At 38.9% G+C, this 21,868-nt stretch overlaps 1 protein-coding gene across 1 annotated transcript; it reads left to right on the top strand.

Moving 5' to 3' along the window:
* The first annotated feature begins 1,398 nt into the window (after window positions 1–1,398).
* znf281b (zinc finger protein 281b) lies at window positions 1,399–13,261 on the top strand. Its single transcript, XM_047376709.1, has 7 exons — window positions 1,399–1,552; window positions 4,116–4,642; window positions 4,790–4,903; window positions 4,999–5,122; window positions 8,682–8,765; window positions 8,872–8,990; window positions 9,235–13,261. The coding sequence occupies exons 2-7, from the start codon at window positions 4,190–4,192 to the stop codon at window positions 10,846–10,848; spliced, it is 2,508 nt and encodes an 835-aa protein (XP_047232665.1). The 5' UTR covers window positions 1,399–1,552; window positions 4,116–4,189; the 3' UTR covers window positions 10,849–13,261.
* The last annotated feature ends 8,607 nt before the right edge of the window (window positions 13,262–21,868 follow it).

The raw sequence follows: 21,868 nt of genomic DNA, 5'->3' as shown, positions 1-21,868 counted from the left end.
AGCAGTCATTTCTGCAAAAGGATTCCCGACCAAGTATTGAGTGCATAACTGTACATGATTATTTGAAGGTTGATGTTTTTTGTATTAAAAACACTTTTCTTTTATTGGTCGTATGAAATATGCTAATTTTGTGAGATAGGAATTTTGGATTTTCATGAGCTGTATGCCAAAATCATCCGTATTAAGACAATAAAAGACCTGAAATATTTCAGTTAGTGTGCAATGAATCTAAAATATATGAATGTTAAATCGTCATCATGACATTATGGAAAATAATGAACTTTATCCCAATATGCTAATATTTTGAGAAGGACCTGTACATGTCTGATTGGTCATGAAATCAGTCTGCAGTTAAAAGAGATTTCTTGCAAACCTTAACAAGCTGCTGCATGTGGCAGATTGGCTGGAAGAGTCAATGTTACCAATAACATGTAAAGAGAATAAGAAAGCAATGTTCCAGCAGGCCAAAGAGAAGCACTCATGGAATCCTGATGATTGGATGAAGGAAGTGTTTAGTGATGAAGCTTGAATTTGTGTCACGAGATGATAATGCTGGTATGTTATTTTGGGGCCATCCCAGTGAAACATTAAAGAGGACGATCTAAAGAAACCAGGAGAACATTTTCCCGTTACTCATGATATGGGACTGCAAGAAAGGAAAAGCAGCTAGGCAGATGGAGAGGAGGGATCTCCCGCTTTTGAGATTTTTTCCACTTCACAATTGTTAGGATGTGGTCAGGATTGGAAAGGTGGGATATTACTGATATCTATTTATTTTGAGGAAACAAGTAAAAAGTAAAAGTGGTGCCAATGTTTTATTAGTTTTAAAGTTGTATAAGTCTACACAAATGATGGAGCTGAAATCTGTGGCTATAGAATGTCCAATATTTTCATCTTTACTTCTTTAACACAATTGAATGTAGGTTAATAAAATTGCATCCTAAATGCAGAAAGATAGAGAAAGAAAATTTCAAGGACAGTGAAAAAACTGGGAAAACAGGAACTTGTAGAACAAGTGAAACGAGGGCAGTGCAAAGGGTTCAGAGTAATATAGGGAAATTGAGAAGAAAGACCTGGAATACTACAAAATCTACCTTAAAAAGACAGATAAACTCAAATACAGATGTTTTTAGAATGGAAAACAACCAGAAATAAAAATCTTAAGCACTGGACTAGCTACAACATCACAGAAACTGTTTCCCAACCTACCAAACATTTCACTTTCATTTTGTTTCTCACCTTGTAAGTTCATTTGAGAACTTAATGAGAAAACGGAGCTGAGATAATTAATTAGAGGAAGACCAATTTTTATGGACGCCAATGTATTAAATCCCAACTTATTTTCTCTCCGGCAGTACTGAGCTCTACACCTCTGCAGCCTTCGCCTGTCTCCTCTCACGACCCGTCCGCTGCACCCATAATTCCCCGCTCCGGGACAAGATGGAAGAAAGCAGCGGCCGCCGGAGAACAATGTTTTGGCAATAAAACCCCCCTCAGCGGCGAATACGGAGAGAATATAGGCACGTTTGAAACCAGCTGCGGTCATGCGTAGGTGAGTGGGAAGCTAAGCTGATTTTTGTTTGTGTCGAGCGTGGAGCCTTTGTCGAGATTTAGGCGAACAATTGCGTGGCAAAGCGCAAACAGGAGATGCACGGAGTCGCAGCATCATTGTTTCTGTTGCATGGGCCCTAATGCGGCTTTCAGACCGGGTAGCTAAGAAGCTAACCTGCTAGCTCGTGGCGGCTTGATTGTTATAAACAGAACTCCCCCGAAGTGAGTCGTTTGATTCCGCTCGGTCTTTTAGAGATTAAACTACTCGGAGCACAATCGCTGATGAATATCTCGCAGAGATAACTGGGCTTTGTAGGATTGATTCGCTGGTAATTACAGCTAAAGTTAGCTATCAATAAATAGAGCGCCAGCGCTGCTCGCAGCCAGACAGATTTGATTTCACGGGCGTCATCAAAGCTGGGGAATTGGAGAATGAGCAATACGTGCCGCAGACATAACTTCAAAGCAAACGTGCTATTTCGCCCAGTTTATTTAAATAAGCCTATGCTGTTCCTGGTTTATTAAGCTAATTTGACTCTTGTGTGCTTTCCAAAATAATATCTTTCTGAATGGGTTAATAAACGTGGGGTACGCATTAAATCACGAGTCCTGTTTTAGCATTAGCTAGCTTAATAGCAACTCCAGGTAACATGCTAAAACGTTACACTGGTGATTTTAGTTTGACATTACTGACTACATTTGGAGATATACGTGGTCTCTTGACTTTTAAGGTTAACACGGGTTCATTTGAGTGATAGAAATTGGTTTTAGGGGCGACTGGGTTGATTGTTTTGGTTGAGGACGCAGAGATGCTTTGATTGTCTCATTGTAACAGGCTAACTATGCTAACTAGCTGGCTAACTATTATGCATCACAAAAGCTCATCCGTTTTGTGTTCAATGCGGCGTCGCGTAGCCAAATGGTCAGCAGGTCTAGACTAAACAATACATTCTTACGTAGGCTATTCCTCTGTACGTGTTTAGCTACACGTCTCATTTAAAGTCACCATACTGCGCCTGTCTGATATAACCCCGAAATGTATCCCCAGATTTGACCTAAATACTGTTTTGTTTTGTTTTTAGGCTAGTGTGCGGAAGCGATTATTTTGCTGGTGCTATCGTAGCAAACCTCCCGAGCTTTTGCATTTATCCTTTTTTTTCAGTTAGAAGTGCCATGATTGAGCTTCTTTTAAAAGTGTGAAAACAACAGGGATGCGCGTTTAAAAGCTGTATAGCCACTATACCAGTTATAGTTTGGCTACAGTCCAAGTCACGTGGTGCTGAATTTGGAACAATACCAGGTCGATTTAACATCTCAAATGCCATATTAGATGTTTTATCTTTTTTTTTTTTTTTTTTTAATTAAGATATTTTATATAAAAGCTACAGTCAATTAAATGTTTAATTTTATGTGCTCAGAGCTTCATGTTTTATGCCCTTACACAATGAAGATGGAGACCGCCAATTCAGATAAACATACATGAATGTTTCATAAGGTGTTTCTGCATTTACATACTTTATATTTATAATAAAAAAAATAAAGAACAAATAAAAGATATCTGTTAAAGAATCCTTTTGAGGTTGTAGCCTCACTCCCTAGTGACAATGAGGTCTGTTTAAGTAAAGGCACATGCATTTGAAATTCAGATTTGAAATGATCCGTTTTGTCCTTTAAACCATTATGTACATGGTTATAGTCGATTTCAGCTTTATTTTTTATTTATCTTCAGTGTATGACATTAAGAGCTAAGATTTGAGATGCACCAGCATCACAATGCTAAGGTGTGTGATATCGCTGTTGCAAAGGGTTGCTCGGTAGAGAGCCATATTTCATGAGTCATGCATTTATTTTACCGTTGGTCGGTGGAAAAGACTTCATAATAACACTGCACTGCATGTTCTTCTAATATCATGCTGCCCAAGAAGATATGTGGCTGATTTTCAATCTCTGGTTCTTGTAACTCTTTAAATTACTTCTACAAGATTTCTCTTTAGGAACTACAATTAACAGTGTGAATAACATGTTTTTCTAGCTCTCATTAGCAGTTAGTGTGAATAGCTTTACTAAAACAGCAGTCTCTTTGCTGTATTCCATTCAGCCTTCCTGTTATCTTCTGAAAGTCTTGCTCTCTCTTGCAAACCTGAATGGTCCACAAGAATGTTGAAACATACCACGTCTTTTTCAAATGTTCTTACATTTCCCCCTTAATGATCGACTGTTTCAGTGGTCTATGCAGAAGCGATTGCAGTTGACATTAGGAGTAAAAAAATATGAGATTTGTCATTAGATCGATTTTTTTCTCTTACAATTTAGCTGCCATCGTCTGCTTGTTTCTATTTATCCTCGGTTTTTCACAAAACAGTGGACTTCCTTTTATGTGTTTCTATTATGTAACTGAAATGTTTGTAATTCTTGCTTATCACAGTAATGATCGCACCAAAACCTGATAACGTTTGAGGTGTTAAAAGTGCAATTAACCAAAATGTTGCTTTCAGTTTTGCTATCTGTACTTTTCATGTCTGTTATCATGAAGACATGATTTTTTTATCTGTCATCTTTTTCAGAATGGTCTCCTCCTGCATTCCTCATTAGATTAATTACCCTCCTTCTCCCCCCTGGCACAAAGTAAATCACCATCATGAGTATTATTCAGGACAAGTTGGGCAATGAGTTTTTGCGCAATGGAGGCATGGACCCCAATTTCGCGCCAGGTATGCTTATGTTCAGCCACTTGCCCCCCGTCACCAGCTTTACACGGCTGGCATCCCAGTCTGTCATCGGCGAGCTTCCCCAGGAGATGATCCTGAAAAAAGAGCGAGACTCACCCCCAGAACACCAAGGCCCTGTAGCTGCCAACACGGGGGGCTTCCTCCACAGCATGGGCATAAAACAGGAGCGGCTGAGTGAGCTGGATTATCGAATGCCCCTCTACAGCGGGGGTGGAGGAGTAGGGGTCAACTGTCCTGGAGGGGTCACGGGAAAGAGTGGCACTGACATGTCCGATATGTCTTTTGGCAACCAGCACCAAAATCACCAGAACATGCTACTGCATGACCTTAGCCTCAGCAATGTTCGTACCTTGGGAGAACAGGTAAGAAGCCGTTTTGGCTGTAAACAATATATGCGTTTGTTTAGTCCACCTTTTTGTTCATCTTTTCCGTTTTTGCTCTGGATCTTCCTTTCTTTTTAAGGAAGTCATTTAAATGTGCTTTCTTTAAAAACCGTTGTTTTCTTTCAGATGCCTGGAAGACCAGGTAAAGAGCCAAAAGAGTCCTCAGGTAGAAGAGGCCGAAGGAGCAACGGGGATGGGCAAGGAGGCAAAGCACGGAGGAAACGCAACGATTCTTCAAAGGTTAATCCTTAAGATTTCCCCTACCTGCATCAGTACTTTAACAATGTCTGAAAGAAAGAAAAAACAAAAACCATTTCTTTGTACCTTCTCTGTAGGCTATGATGTTGGATGGGGACGGCGCCTGCCTATCCCCGAACTCAAAACCACATATCTGTGAGCACTGCAACGCTGCCTTCCGCAGCTCCTACCACTTACGTAGACATGTGCTCATACACACAGGTGAGACATTCTCTTCTTCATTTTTCTTATCTATAATTTTATCTGAAGTATGTCCTACTCTGCAGTATTTGTATCCTATTTTAATCTCTTATTAAAAAAATACAGCCACAGGAAAACTGCAGAGATTAAATGTTAAATGAGCAGCAGATGAAAGGAAGCTTTATGAGTCACTGTGTTGGCTGTTAAGTGTGATTGAACTACACCCTTTACTTTCAGGTGATTTAAATTAGTAACTTTGGTTAGGACCATGTTAACTGAGTTTGCTAATATAAAATATGCTTTGTGCTCATAAGACTTCAATCCAGGGGCTTTCACTCAAAACCAGACATTTACTAACTGCAGCGATGACTCAGTGGTTGCTCATGTGTTTCTCAGCATCTTAGTCACTCTCTTTGCTGGGAATTCTTTACTTGACTTTTTGAATCTGACCTCGTAAAAGATTTAAAGGATAAGTCACCTTTTCCTTTTTGACAATATATGTAGTTCTGTGCAAAAGTCTTGGAACACCACTATTTTTTGAATATATTTCAAAGAAAATAGACTTTAACTCTTGATGAAAACATTTTCAAGATTGTTCCCTGTTTATTTATGTCATTATTTGTTAGTTTGATTAGTGTGTATTTTATTAAGGTGTTTGCAGCGTGCGTTGTTTTTTTTTTTTTAAACCCAAGCCCTTTAGAATTAACTGCTGTAACATTATGGGGAACTTTTTTTACTTGTATAATAAAAAAAGGCTAAAATCTGCAAACGTGAGTCCGGAAAAATATAAACTTTTGCAATTAAAACTGTCTAGGACCTTCGTACCCAGCTTTCTAATAATTTGGGTTTATCCTCTGGCAGTAACACCATTTTCCATATTTCCAAATCAGTCTATAATCAGACTGTAATTAGGTATTCATATTTAAAATGTAGGAAAAAGGGTAAATTGGATTCTATAGAATGTGCTAAAGATCAAACTTGTATATTTGTACTACCATCATATTTATATTAAATTATTATATTAAAATTCTCCTCCTCACATATAAAGCCCTTAATGATCTAGCTCCATCATACATCAGAGATCTGATTGTTCCATATGTCCTTAACAGGGCACTTTGTGGTTTGGTGGTTCCTAGAGTCTCTAGAAGTAGAATGGGAGGCAGATCCTTTAGTTATCAGGCTTCTCTCCTGTGGAACCAGCTCCCAGTTTTAGTCCGTGAGGCAGACACCCTGTCTACTTTTAAGGCTAGGCTTAAAACTTTCCTTTTTGATAAAGCTTATAGTTAGAGTGGCTTAGGTTATCCTGAGCCATCTTCCTTATTTTTTACCTCAGTCTTCCTCCCTCCCTGTTGGTTGGAGTAAGGGGGAGTCAGGTTTAGCCTAAACCGGCTCAGTTATGGTTGAGTTGCAAACACACCCTCCATTTCTGCTACCTGTATGACCCCCTCTTTTTTCCAATGGTTATAATCAATCTGACAGAGAGAGGTATCCCAATCCTTGTGGTTTTTAGTAGAACAATGACCATCAGTGGGCTCTAGATGGACAAAATGTCTACTTTTAAGGCCAGGCTTAAAACTTTCCTTTTAGATAAAACTTATAGTTAGAGTGGCTTAGGTTATCCTGAGCTATCTCTGTAGTTATGCTGCTATAGGCTTAGGCTGCTGGAGGACATAATGACCACTTTCACCCTCTTCGCTACATTCTCACACTACTCTCCAATTTTGCATTATTTGCTGTTATTTCAGCTTTTAACTTTATTTTCTCTCTCTTTTCTCTTCCTAGAAGGTACACCTGGCCTGGCTCTGTGTCTACCTGTGACACCATTCTGGAGAGGGGCATCGTCCGAGCTTCTGCTGGCAACATCTTAATGCTCACCCTCTACCGATGATCCACAGAGCCCTGTCTTTTAGTGTTTAACCCTTTCTCTCTCCTAGACATGGCGATTGACTGAGCTTTTACTGTGACTAATTCTATGTGCTCTCTTTTAGACTCTAACCTTGAAAACTGGATCAGAATTGATCTGTTCTTTCTTTCTAGGTGAAACGACTAAAGGAGCTACATCCATTAACATTTACTTTTCCTTCCCATAGAAAGTACTCCTGGATCAGTGCTTCTTTGTTCTCTTTGTGTCTCTGCTCTGTTCTCTCAAACCCCCAGTCGGTCGTGGCAGATGGCCGCTCACACTGAGCCTGGTTCTGCTGGAGGTTTCTTCCTGTTAAAAGGGAGTTTTTCCTCTCCACTGTCGCTACATGCATGCTCAGTATGAGGGATTGCTGCAAAGTCAACGCCAATGACTGTCCACTGTCACTACATGCTCATCCAGGAGGAGTGAATGCTGCAAGTCACTGACTGGATGCAATCTGCTGGGTTTCCTTAGATAGAAAAACTTTTTATCCAATTTGAATAAAAAGCTAACTCCGACTGCACTGTTCAATGGTTAGGATTACTTGGAGTGTATGTATCTGACTGTTGTGAAGTGCCTTGAGACGACATGTGTTGTGAATTGACGCTATATAAATAAAACTGAATTGAATTGAATTTAACACGGAGATACTAAGTAAAAGATAGCACTGAAATATTATCCAAAAGTGATGTTCCATAGAAACAGAATAAAATCCAGAAAATCTGAGTCAAGACAATTAAGTTGCATTTTACCCTTTTCTATGAACACGGTGAAAGAGGATTCATTACAGGTGTATTTGATTTTTTTTAATTCTACAAAAAAGACATGGTACTGTTTTCTTTTATTTTACAAAAAATATTTAGATCAATTACAGATTTTTTTAAGCTTTAAATTCAGTTTGATGTATCCATATCGTCTTTTGTTAAACATTATCTATATGAATAGAAACTTTTTTGATGAAAGAATGTGCTCACTTCACACTTAGATTCACAAAAAAAATGAATCATTAAACGGAGTAAAAGTAGAGCTGCACGATGTTAGAAAATCCTGCGATGGCAATAATACTGGTACATTTTGCAGTGACGATATCAGTTGCAATAGGTGCCTATTTTCTTATTTTCCTCCTTTTTATATCTGTGCTCCCATCACTCTGTGACCTGTAGCATTTTGAGACTCTGTCCAGCTAGCTAAATATTTTTTAGCATGTAAAATAGAAGTTCACAACACTTATTATTACATTCCAAGGATATAAATATTGTACACTAAAATGGCGATGAAAAATATATTTGCGATATATTGTGCAGCTTCAAATAGAAGCATTTCATTTTCATGATGTCAGACATGGATTGACTTTCCCAGAACCCTAGGTCTACAACATTGGAAATGTTGGAGACGCTTGACACTAAATGTATATTTTAGGAAGAGTTTTAGGCTGACCTTCAAGAAGGCTGAAAACCTCCTTGTCCCCCACTTCTGTTGTTTTAGTAAATTCTGTTCTGCAATCAAAATAGCAGGTAGTAATGGAAGGTTAGCTTACTACTATTGTACATTACCAACTGGATTACCAGCTGGAGATAGGAACCAGCTCCCCCGCGACCCACTATGGAATAAGCGGTAGAAAATGACTGACTGACATTCAAATTAAATGTTTTAAATGTTTTGTTCTTGGTCGAACAGGTGAGAGGCCTTTCCGTTGTAGTCAATGTAACATGAGCTTCATTCAGAAATATCTTCTTCAGCGGCATGAGAAAATCCACAGTGGTGAGTCCGAGCAGTTGAATTTCTAGAATGTGAGATGTATCACTTCCTGCCATAATCTTTGCTGAAGTTGCGCAGATCCTGACACTGTTACTGTTATCTTTTACAGGGGAAAAACCTTTCAGCTGTGACCAGTGTAACATGCGCTTTATCCAGAAGTACCACATGGAGCGACATAAAAGGACACACAGCGGCGAGAAGCCTTACCGCTGCGATACATGCCAACAGGTAATGTACTTATTTTCCATAGTTTCTGTTTTTAAATTCCATTTTTTTTCATGTAGATAAACTAGTTTGTGGGGTATAGTTTTCTTTCATCCATTAGTGTTTAGGTAACTGGGTACCACTCAAGTCAGGGTGTAACTTCACATGTTCAACTAGGTGTTTGTATTTTCTTTTGCGGGGGAAAAAAAAAAAACTTGTTTTTTTTTTTTTTTCCATGTGTAAACCTAGTCATATTTTCTTCTTTCAGTTTTTCTCAAGAACAGACCGGTTACTGAAGCACAAACGGACTTGTGGAGAAGCCATAAAAAAGGTTCTAGATCCAAGCATGCTGGAGCTCAATGAAGCAGAGCTAGGCCAAGGCAGCTATTCACTCTCTCAGGGAAACTCAACCACCTCTGGACGAAAGAGGGCAAAGTCCAAAATCGGCGAAGGTGGTGAACGCAAGAAGAAAAAGAATGCCTCAGCAGCAGCATCCTCTGGGGGGATGGCCCGAGACCTGGGCCTGCAGGACTTCAGTATGGAGCACCCCTCAGGCTCTGATCCCACCATGCAGGGGCCTACCCCCAAATTGATCTTTAAGAAAACTGGACGCAAAGGGCTAGACAAGGGCCTCCTGTCCCTGGAAGATGGTGCTGATGGACAGAAGCTTTTATGTCACAAGCCTGATGCCATTGATCATGTTGAGGGTTCTGCCCTCGACAACATGGGTCTACTCCAGGGACCTGAGGGCAATAAGCCTGGTCCCACCACCAGCAGCAACTATGATGATGCAATGCAGTTTGTCAAAAAGCGGCGCTATCTCCATGCGGTCAACAATGATTACGGAGCTGGCTCCCTTCACATGGCGTCCCAGGGTAACAACGTGATCCAGGGTTCTCTGGGGCCGGAGCCAACCCTGGCCATGCTGGACTCCTCGCCGCTGGAACTTAAACACGATAAATCAGGCATTCCAGACGAGGTACTGCAAAGCCTGCTTGATCATTACAGCCATAAACCTGAGGGAACCCACCATGATGTGACTTTTGACCTGTCAGACCACCCACACCATGTGGATCTCCAGCCAGCAGCCCCTGTAACCCCTGAATTGGATGATGATTCCCCCAACGGTGGCGACAAAACGGCAGTAATGAGCGAGTACTCAAAATTCCTCCTTCAGGCGTTGGAGCGCACCAGCCATAGCGGACCCTTCCCCAGCCTCGGCCCAACAGGTCCATTCCCCCTTCTGTCCAGCAGTTCCAGCCCCACGGGGCCCCTGTTCTCCGACAAACACACATACAGCACCTCTCCTCTAGATTGCGGCTACCCGCCTGCCGTGTCATCCCCACTGCCCATTGCTCCCCCTTCGTCGGCCTCCTCTTCGTCCTCCTCCAAGTCCCATTACGGAATGCTCGTTGGGTCCCCCTCTCAGACAGGTTACCACCTCAGCCTGGAATCTACCAGTCACCAGCAGCTGACTCCGTCCCAGGAGTTGACCGAACAGCTGGAGAAGCAGCACTCCCCGGGCACCTTCAACCTTCCGCCCCAGGAGCTCACTACCACAGCAGAGGGCTCCAAGGTGCAGCAGTCCAAGGCCGTAGGGAGTGCGACGGCCTCCAATGGCTCCACCTATCCAGCCCTGTCCCCGCTCAACCCCCCAAAAGAAACAACGTACCAGATTGAGAACTTTGCCCAGGCCTTCGGCTCCCAGTTCAAGTCTGGCCGACGAACCCCTCTGAGCTACAGCAGCGACCCAGGAGCAGAGGTGGAACACAGAATACGGACTCCGGTGTCAGAATTCTCAGGGTATACCAGCTTGTTAGCTGACGTCAGTGAGCCAGTGAGTACAGGATCAAAAACCCCGACAAGCCAAAGTTTCAGATAAGGGTCAGACGAGGTTAAGCCTGTAAGGGGGGCCATTTTTCTTCGCTGTCCACCCGACCCCCACACTCGCTCCAATTTTGTTCCTGTAGCAAAGTTTTGTTTTTATGAACACTGCCATGAAATGTTAATACAAAATGACCAGGGAGGGTCTTCTATGGCCTCAAAATGCAATTTTTTAAAGATATTCTCATTTTTATCATGTAGTCGCCTACGTTTTTGTTTAAGAGTAGTGATTTTTGATATGAACGTACCGTAGATTTAAATGTAATTTAAAAAAAAAAATTTAGAGGGTAGCTATGAACTTGCTTGTTTTTTTTTTGTTGTTTTATTTCCTTCTTTTTCTGAACTCTTTGTGATTTTTATCAGTCATCATACCATTGTAAAGTAATGAATAATGTTGATGATTTCAATAATAATAACATTGTGTCAGGGAAAGGCCCAGAATTCAAATGGCAAAAAAAAAGTATATATTGTCTGTTACAAGAAACATATAAACTCAGGAAAATAGGCAAAATTGTGTAATAAGACTTTGTATTATGAGATGCAATTAGCACAGTTTTTACAGGCGTATTTTGAGACTACAAAGCTTTTTCGTGTCTTTAGTTTTGTTTTATTTTATTACTTGTAAGAACAACAAAATTTACAATACACGGTAATGTTCGGTTTGTGCTTCGCTTAGCTTTGTCGAGATTATGGTACTGTTGTGTCAATGTGAAGACATCCACATTTCTTCTACATGAATTTCTGTCAGCTGTAGCAGAGTCGCCGGTTGCGTTTCATGCGGCACGTTTCCTACCAAGACGTTTCAACATTACTGAGTATTGTAGCGTCAGGTGACTCATTTCTATCCAGAAATAACTGCGGGATGCAACGAGCCTCAGACGGTGATCTTTTTATTTTATTTTACATTTTTTTACAAGTCACCACTTTTCTACTCCACTCCTTGCTGTTCCTTTTTTGTGTCAATGGAATCGACAAGCACTTTTAAACAAATCATTGGAAACATCAATAACCCATTCAATTTGCATGTGTGATACGTGATTATTATGCTAACGGTTATTGCTAGTTTTTAAGAGGAGAAAACTGTGAATGGGAGGGAGGGTTAAAGGGTGGGTCGGGCAAGTGATTTTTCTTTTTTTTTTACGAGGCCCCTGTGGGCATTTAAGGGTATTTTGTTGCTTTTTTATTTTGAACGGTAAAACATGAGGGATAGGATGGGTGGGACTTCTTTTTCTTTGCGGTTTTTCAGGTGATATTGTAAAAAGATGATTTGCCATAATTTTGTTATACAATATGTTGAGAGTACCTCTTTGTATTTAAGTGTTTTTGAGAGTTGGGCTGACATGCTGGATCCCTTATATGGGTATGTTATTTACATATCCTTCTATTTATTTACCAATAGCATCACTCAAACAAACTCTGTAGCAAATTCTTTTAGGCAAATAATCACGGACCTACAACAAATCCCTCCCCTTATTTCTGTTTTGTTTTCGATTACGAGAAACAGCTTCAGTAACGCAGTCCAGAAACAAAGTTGAGTTCAATCCAGCTTCCTAACCCAAAATGCAGCCCTGCATTCACAAGAATAAACAATGGCCTTCTTTGTCTTCCTTGGCTAAAGCCAATCTGTCCGGCAGCCAGGGTTGATATTTAATTTAGTTGGTTTCCTGTGACCCCCTCCCCTTCCTTTTCCCATGTCTGTGAACACCACAGCTCCACCAGAGACTTCGAAGCTGCTCAGATCACGTGGGGACAAAGACTGACTGACCAGCAACTTCACTCCAATCACACTATGCTTTTAAAGAGACAAAAAATGAGTGGATGAGATGGAGGGGAAAGAAAAAAGACAAAAAGATTGACCTAAATATACCTCATATCATTAAAGCGTTAAAAAAAAAAAAAGCAGGGACACGCGTTTTATGTATGTAGTGGACATATTTGTAGTATAGGTTCGACATATTGTATAATCATTTAACACTGCCTGTGTTTACAATTTTAGAGCAAACGACTCATCAAAATGCAAATGTATTATTTTTGTTTTCTGTACAAAAAAAAAAACATCCACACCAAGCAGTGTTGAATTATAGATGCCTCATAGAACATTCTTCTCATTATATCCCTTATTTTTGTTACTTGCCATAATGTGTTTTGATATGATCTCTAGAAGGATATTGTTTACAAAAATGTACAAAAACACTAAAAATCTGTTTTGTTTTTCCAATATGCATGAAAACATTTTGTACGGCTTTTTTTCTGTCACCTCAATACCAAATTTTTGTAGCAGATGCCCCCCCACCCTGCAGTTCCTTTGTCTTATTCGTTCTAGACCCCTTGTGTTATGATTTCCCAGGCTATACCTGTTATTGAGATGATGAACGAATTAGAGAAGCCAATAAAAACGTTTTGTTACTAAAGCTGGGTATATTATGGTTTTTCTTTCCCAGAAGCCACGTAGATCAATGTTTAATACCATGTAGATGAATATAAGTCCTAAATTATTCATACCCCTGGTCGATTTAGGTTTAAAGTAATATTTTAATTTTACCAACATGTTTCTTGTGACTGGAAGTAATATTTTGGAGAGGCCAAGATATTCTGAACCAGAATCTGTGGAGGGAGCTAAAGATTAGGGTGATGGCAAGTAGGTCATCCAACCTTGAAGTCTTGGAGCTCGTCACCAAAATACAAATGGAAACATGCAGAAAGCTGCTCAGCAGTTATAAGAAGGGTTTTATTGCTGTTAGACCAGGGGTTTCCATCGACTATTGAGAAAGGTAGAAATCATTTTTGGCATGCCATTTCTGAAATAATGCATTTTTTTCAAAAAAATAGTTACATTTGAAAAGATGCTTTTCTCACTTCCAATCAGAAACAAATTTCCAAATTGTCCAGATGATTGTATAATTTTGGGCTCAACTGCAGGTCAGTTTATACCATTACCAGAATGCATCTTTTAACTGAGCACATACTCCTTAAAGATGATTTATTTCAGTCAGTCAGTCATTTTCTACCGCTTATTCCATAGTGGGTCGCGGGGAATCTGGTGCCTATCTCCAGCAGTCTATGGGCGAGAGGCAGGGTACACCCTGGACAGGTCGCCAGTCCATCGCAGGGCAACACACAAACAACCAAGCACACACTCATTCATACACCTAAGGGCAATTTAGAGAGACCAATTAACCTAACAGGCATGTCTTTGGACTGTGGGAGGAAGCTGGAGTACCCGGTGAGAACCCATGCATGCACAGGGAGAACATGAAAACTCCATGCAGAAAGACCCTCGGACAGGAAACGAACCCAGGACCTTCTTGCTGCAAGGCAACAGTGCTACCAACTGCACCACCGTGCAGCCCCTGACTGACTGATTTATTTCAATAATTAAAAAAGTGAAACATATAGATTTGTTAGATTTTATTAAGATGCACCTGCACGTTCATCATGGGCTTCAATCTGGGATTGTTTTTGGGTCTGAATTATTTATTTGAACTGTTGCTTTCACGAGGTGAAAAGAACTTCAATGATTTTTGTAAAACAGGTTGGAGATTTGGCAGTATTGTTAGGGCTCATTTGTTTCTCCGCATTGTTTTGAAGCTTAGTTAACAAATATTCAATGGGATCTTTAAGAAGTCTCTTTTAGACAGTCCATGTTAGCCTTTCTCATACATTTCCAAAGCCTGTTTTGATGTGTTCAGGATCTTTGTCTTGAAAATCATACAGTAAGTGGAGTTTCATCCACCTAGCTCTTGACTTGAGGTAAAAAATAAATATCAGGATCCTCTATTATTCCACTCACTTTGTGCCATGCACCAGTATCACTGGCTCTCAGCACAGTATTACCATAACCATGCTTAACAGCTGCAGGACATTGCAGCAAACGAGCAGGTTTTAATGAACTACTAATCTGGGTGGTCATGTCCTAGCAGAATTATACTAGAAGCTTGTTAATGATCATAAGAAGTTTGTTTGGTTTCCCTATAACTTGCTAAGGGACAGTTATCTAAATATTAGGATATTAAGTTATTTTTGATGGATCTATATATTTGTATATTAACATATTAAAAAGAGATCAGCTAATGCATTCATGTAAAATGTGTGAGAATCAAGATGTTACACCAAACTGCTATGCTTGGTTACAGCACTTTCTTTTCACCATGCTGCGCTGTAAAGTTTCGATGTGTGACAAGGTAACATTAGTGCTTTAAAATCCTTTAAATGAGCTCTGGTTCTTTTATTTTGAAAAAGTTCAGCCGAAACCTGCAGGAAATACACAAAACCATTGCATAAATGATATGCAAGAAAGCCTTTAAATACAGATTAGGTCTGATAACGCATCCCTAAATGCATTAAGCTTTGATGCCATAAGGTGGAACTGTTTTCCGCCATGTCCACGTCCACCATAACCGGAACAACGCAGTAAGTTTTAATAGAAAAATGGCTGTAAAATATGGCGCATCTTGTGCACACTGGTCAAGTGGACTCGGTAATGGGTTCTAATTTATCACACTTTTATACAGCGTCAGAAAAACGCTACTTCCCCCTTTACATAAGAGTGTTGACCTTGAAAGCTTTAGATGTTTTTCAAGCAGTTCTCATGGTAACAGAGAATAAAGTCCAATCCCTTGAGGTACTCATGTGTAGCCTTTATAAAACCGAGGGTTTTATAAAGAGTGAATAGCTTTCAGTCTGCTTACTGAGCAATTTTGATCCCCAGGATACCCACATTTTCCATTGAATAAGCCAATATATATATAATATAATATATTATACAGACTCTAATAATAAGGAAATTATTGGTGTATATATAGTAATCATTTTTATTGCTAAGTACCACATGCCAAGCAATATTACCGTCAGTATCACAGTAGATTAAAAAGTTTAGCTGACTCTGCTAATATTAATAACTTTTATGATCTACAGTAAGCAGTTCTAGGAAATGCAATGCAGTAAACAAGCATTTGCCTTCTTACAAATCTATTTTGTTTTTTGGGAGTTTTTCCGCCCCGTTAAAATGTCTCAGGTCAAAAAATAAGGTGACAAACATGGCTTGAGTAAATATGACGGGCGTTTGTTTTTCCATTAATAATTGAAATAATCATTTGAAATCTGTATTTTACATTTACTCATGTTAGCTTAGTCTAATATCACAATTGATTTGATTTTCTGAAAAAGTTAACTGACAAAGAAGCAAGAACAAGAAATCTATAATGATGCAAAATCTATTTCACATCACTATAAATGGTTGTCAAAGGAAAAACAAGATGGTTTATTTATTGGACGAATGTTTGCGAAAATGACTTTCTATGGAAATTAGATAAAGCTAACCAAGTGAAACTTTGTTTTACATTTACGTGGTTTCCTCCAACGCAGCTGTTTCCAGTGAGACTCCATTCTACTTGCAGTCAATATCCATTCCACCGTTTCATTTTCTAAGCTTATAGAGACCGAACCCATTTTGGACTCATAAATCATAATCAAATAAGTAATTTTATTAACTTCTCACTCTATCTGTTCTTCTCTCATTAAAGACACAGTGACTGCAGGGTCAAAGGCCTTCAGGAGACAGACTGTCAGCTTTAGCTCACCAGATATCTGTTTCCCTCCCTCCTCACAACCATCATGTTCTTATTTTAATCGCTGCTGTCGTTATGTAGCTACGTCATTGCCAGGAATAAAGCTGTTGGGTAACATTATAAGTAGAGGGAATAAAAGGATGTGACTTTGGACTTACACTTGTCAGGAGGGGCAGTTATTGCTGTGTGATTGCTCTTTTGTTGACACTTCACCAAACATGTTGATAAAAAAAATGAGTGAAAGATCTTGCTGCTGAAGACTGTAGGTGCAGGATGAGGAAGGTTGTTGCCTCTGATTATTTCCAGTTGTGATTAAAAATTTACACCAGTGCAGATGCTTAAGGCAACATCAACCATGTCCCAAATACCTTTAATAGACTAAGTAATTGGTCCATAGCACATAGGGAGGTATTTACTCCATCTAAGTACCTGCCAATAATTTGAAGGTTTCCATAACAAAACTACATTATAAAAAACTCATATAAGCACGATTCGATGCCTCCAGGGTAACTGATATGCACCACTTTGTTTCAGAACAATACAATTGCAGATTTAATGGTTACTATAGTGTAAAACTGAATTGACCCACAATGACACACCTTGCTCCAGTTGCGTAACAGCAAGGTTGAATGTGTTGTAGCAAGATAACCACAGAGCTGTGAAAAATGATTTGCCCCATACAGGTTTTTTGTCAACACAAAATGTTTCTGATCATCAAACCTATTTTAATATCAAAGACAACCCGCATTAGTACAGCAAGCAGTTTTCAAATGATGAGTTCATTTATTAAGAAAAAAAGGCCAGGGGTCCCCAAAATGGGGGTTGGGACCCCACCTGGGGGGTCACATGTGACCCCTGAGGTGTATGGAGGGCCAAAAGGAAACAAACTAAATAAATAAGTATATCATGAAATAAATAAATGCTACATGAAATAAATAAATTTACAATTAAATGTCATATTCAATTATTTAATTGGACCATTAATTTATTTAATACATTATTCAATTATTAAATATACCATTAAATTATCACATTTTTTCAGGTTACTGAATTAATTATATGCTTTTTAGGGGGACGCGCCGCTCTGGTACTGTTGTTTTGGGGGTGACAGGCTGAAATGTTTGGGAACCTCTGATCTAGACCAACAACGCCCCCCTTTGTTAAATCATGAATAAACTGTGATTAGAAACATTTTTGAAAAAGCTAATATTATTATAACAAGCTCGACTCAAACAAGAATATTGCCAAACTTGTGGAATCAAGAAATGGTAATTTTGGTAGGCCAGCTACTCCTGGGAAGGTTCACCACTGTTCCATGGTTTCTTCATGTGTGGATAATGGTTCTCACTGTGGTTCTCTGGAGTCCCAAAGCCTTAGAATTGATTAGTTAGGTTCTATTTAGGTGGTTTCTTGATTCTGCAGGTCAGGCAGTAATCAGGGTGTGGTTTGTAAAAATGGTTAATCACAGTTAATTCATGATTTAATGAGGGGGGAATTATTTTCACATAGGACTAGGTTAGTGTGGACGGGGCCATTTGCCCTCAGAACATGAAATCATCATTTGTAAACTACTTTTTGTGTTTACTAGGGTTATCTTTGTCTAATATTAATGTTTGCTAGATGTTCTGAAACTTTTAGGTCAGCCACAAAAAATTTAAAAAAGAAAATTTGTGAGGGTTAAAATGCATTTCACAACTCTGTTACAGAGTCTCTTTAGTAGACTGACAGAGAAATAGTGAAATTCTGCCCATATCCTTCAAATAATAAAATGCTTTTAATATTTTTAAAATGATGAAATGAAAAGCTTAGATATGGATCAAACACCTAAAGTTGGAGTTTATTCATTGCCAATGTCCATGCTGTTTTGTCCAGATTGAGCTAACAAAGATACTCTGCCATCCATGACTTTAAATTTCAAAAATAGTTAATGGATTAACATTTTAATCAGATGGTCTTGGGTATTAAGGAGACACAGAAAGGCAGAGCTTTCTGTCATCAGCATAGGTATGAAAATGAATACTGTGCATCCCGATGACACCGCCCTATGGTAGCATGAATCGGTGAAAAAGTGTTGGACCTAAATCAGAGCCTTGGAGATCACCGCAGTTTACCAATATTGTTTTTAACATTTGGCAATCATCCTAATGAGATTTATACAAACCTGCATTCCTTTCAACCACTCTTGGTGTTGCCTCTGTTGATTCTGGTAAAAACCCTTAAATTAGCTTTCTATTCTTCTGTTGAACTAAACTAGTTTTGACTTCTATTTTAGTTTGTCATAAATGTTCTCACAGAAGTAGCTCTGATGGAGAACCCAGTTATATAATTTCTCCCAATTTCAACCAAATCTCTCTGTTTCCATCAGATGTCCGTTTGTGATGTTTTTAATTGATCAGCTTTGAAACCTGTTTGTAACGGACATGCAGCCTTGTCCATGGTGTAGACTGACTATGGTCAGCATGACAGGTGGAATGCATTTAAGTAATTTTATGATGATGATAAAAGTGGATGCTTAAGGCTTTTTTTCACCAACGCCCAAGATTACGTTAAAATGGATCAAGAGTTGAGGACAATATCTGTGCAAGGAGGATCAAAGTCAGTGATTTCTGTTAACGAGCAGCAATGTAGTTATAATGCAGGTCCCATTAAACCCATCCTTTCACACTCTATGCATCCATATTCTCGGCTGTCAGTGATGTAGTTGAGTTCATTCCAACTTCATACGTGTTTCATTAAGGTATATTTTTACCTGTTTCTGCAAGTCAGAGCAATTTCACAACATTTGACGTCTTAAAATCAAAGGTCAGAATGTAGAAGGTTCCACTGGTCAGCAAATGTCTGTGATTATACCTGATATAAGTGGGTTAAAATACCCTTCAGAGTCAATGTTTAGAGATTATGGATTAATCATAGTACATTATTTTTTTGTGATGATTTGTGAATGTATTCACATTTAGGTTAGTGGATAAATCAGCTTAAAAACAATCTTCGTGTTCACAGAGGACAGATGGACCTGCAATAAAAGCATAAAACGAGTGACGAGGAATTTAATCTTTGTTCCTCTGGTTTATTATTAACATCTTTCTGTAACCTATAAAGTCAAAGGCAGAGATATGCGTGAGAAAAGGAGTCAAACAGCATGAAAAACAAATCCAGTCCTCAATTAAAGAATGCCTGTTTTTTATAACCAGTGTTATGCTGTCAATTTGGATTTGGTTGAATAACATTCTTCAAACTCTTTGCAACTTCAAGGCTAATCAACGAGGAATAAATATTTACATGCCAACATTTAGTCATTCCATGAAGTTATTTATTATGCACAAGAAAGTTTGACACTTTTCTGCAGAACGTCGTATTTAAAAACTACTTAATTTCAGTTTTATGAAATATTACAGAGCAATTCACCCTGCTGTTCAGTTTTTTATTTATAAAGTACTTTTCATGAGAATTGGGGCAGCAAAAAGTACTTTTAAATCACATAAAACAAAAAAGTAGGTGAAAAAGAAAAACACAATGTAGATGAACAACGACAAAGAACTAATGAGCTAAACAAATAATTGTACAGAAAATGATGAGGGAGAAAACTAAAACCACAAAATATAAAAAGAGTGGATAAGTAAATAAATATGGTAAAAAATACGTACACTTATTGGTAGCTTCAATAGCCTCACATTGCCAGTACTGGATTCAGCTCAGAGCGGCCTTCATTCTCATAGATTCAAGAAGTTGTAAGAAACATTCCTCAGAGATTTTGGTCCATACTGACATAATAGCATCTCACTGTAGCCGCATATTTTTGTTTCCTGCACTTCCATGACGTGATTCTCTTGTTCCACAACATACAAAAGTGCTCTTTAGGGCTGTGATCTGCTGACCGTGGAGGCTATTACTTGACCCTACCATCTGAATGTCATACGGTGAACTCATTGTCCTGTTTGAGAGGATTTGAGGTTTTTTACATGTCACACTATCCTGCTAAAAGTAGTCTACAGAAGATGGGTATACGGGGGGCGTGATTAGCAACACGCTAGCTGGCGTAGTTAGTTAGAACTGTTGCCTTGCAGTAAGAAGGTTCTAAGTTTGAATCTTGGCCTTGGGACTTTCTGCATGGAGTTTGAGTCTTCTCTTCATCCGTGTGTAGGTTTTCTCCAGGTACTCTGGCTTCCTCACACCATTCAATAACACAATGGTTAATTGATATCTAGTATCTAAGATGCCGTTATGTATGTGTGAGTATGTGTATGGTTGTTTGTCTTGTGTCCTTCCTGTGATGGACTGGCAACCTGTCCAGGTTGTACCCTGCCTCTCGCCCAATGACTGCTGGAAATTGGCAAGTATTAGTGTGTATAGATAATGGATGGATTGTCAACAATACTCAGATAGGCTGTGGCACTTAAACACGGCTGAGCTGGTACCTATGTGCCCAAAATGTGTCAAGAAACGTCTTTTCTCATCTTCATCACTCTGTAAATCTGAGTCATGGTTGGGAGTAAAGATCCCAGTAGATGGTTAGTTTCTAAAATACTCAGACCAGCCCATCAGGTCCAATACCACATTAAAAGTCACTTAAATCTCTTTTCTTCCTCCTTCAAATACTTTGAACTTCTGCAAGTCATCCTTAATACGTCCAGACCCCTGAATGCATTGAGTTTCTGCCACATGATTGGCTGATTAGCTATTTGTGTTAACAAGTAACTCAACAGGTGTACCTAATGAGGTGGCCGGAAGTCCAATAAAATTGTATATACAATAAACTAGAGATCATGTTTCATTTTAGGAAAAACTAATTTTAAATGCCAAGATTTTCCTAGAAGCCAGACCAAAAAGATCCAGACTTTTTTTTTACATTTCTTTACAACACAGTGGAATCGAAGTGATCCTTAATACATGTGATTTTGAAAAAGTAAACCCAAGACAACAAGGAAACATTTTTATAGCTAAGAGTCTAGTAATTTTAAATTCTTTCAACGCTGTCTAGGTGTGAAAAAATAGCCTAGCTTCCTGTTCCTTCACCTTGGTTAGAAGTCTTTATAAAGAGGTCAAAATAATAACTAAAAACAAATTATTCAATGTTCAATAGGAAATGTACCAATAAAGTGATATTTTTATTTCCATGCACATTAATAAGAATATAATGCACATAGTGTGCTGTTTGATCCAACTGGAAAACTCTGGAAGGATTTAAGATTTGATTTATCACAACAGCTATGAAGTGTGACGGACTTCTCCTTTGTTACAGAGGGTGTTTTAGCCCATGTCATTGAATGAAGACACATTTTCAGTCGTTACTAGCATATGGGGCAGAGACAGTTATGATGTTGGATACCTATAAGGAAATAAATAAGGAAAAAACATGGTCTCCAGGTTTTTTTTTTTTTTTTTTTGGAAAAAAAAACAACGCCCTGGAAGGAGTGGCTACTGATTAAAACTTCCTCGTCAGGAATGATTTCA

Source organism: Girardinichthys multiradiatus, chromosome 10 (genome assembly GCF_021462225.1).
Source record: "Girardinichthys multiradiatus isolate DD_20200921_A chromosome 10, DD_fGirMul_XY1, whole genome shotgun sequence".
NCBI lineage: Eukaryota > Metazoa > Chordata > Actinopteri > Cyprinodontiformes > Goodeidae > Girardinichthys > Girardinichthys multiradiatus.
The sequence above is the reverse complement of the archived record's forward strand: the minus strand, read 5'-3'. Positions and strand labels throughout refer to the sequence as shown.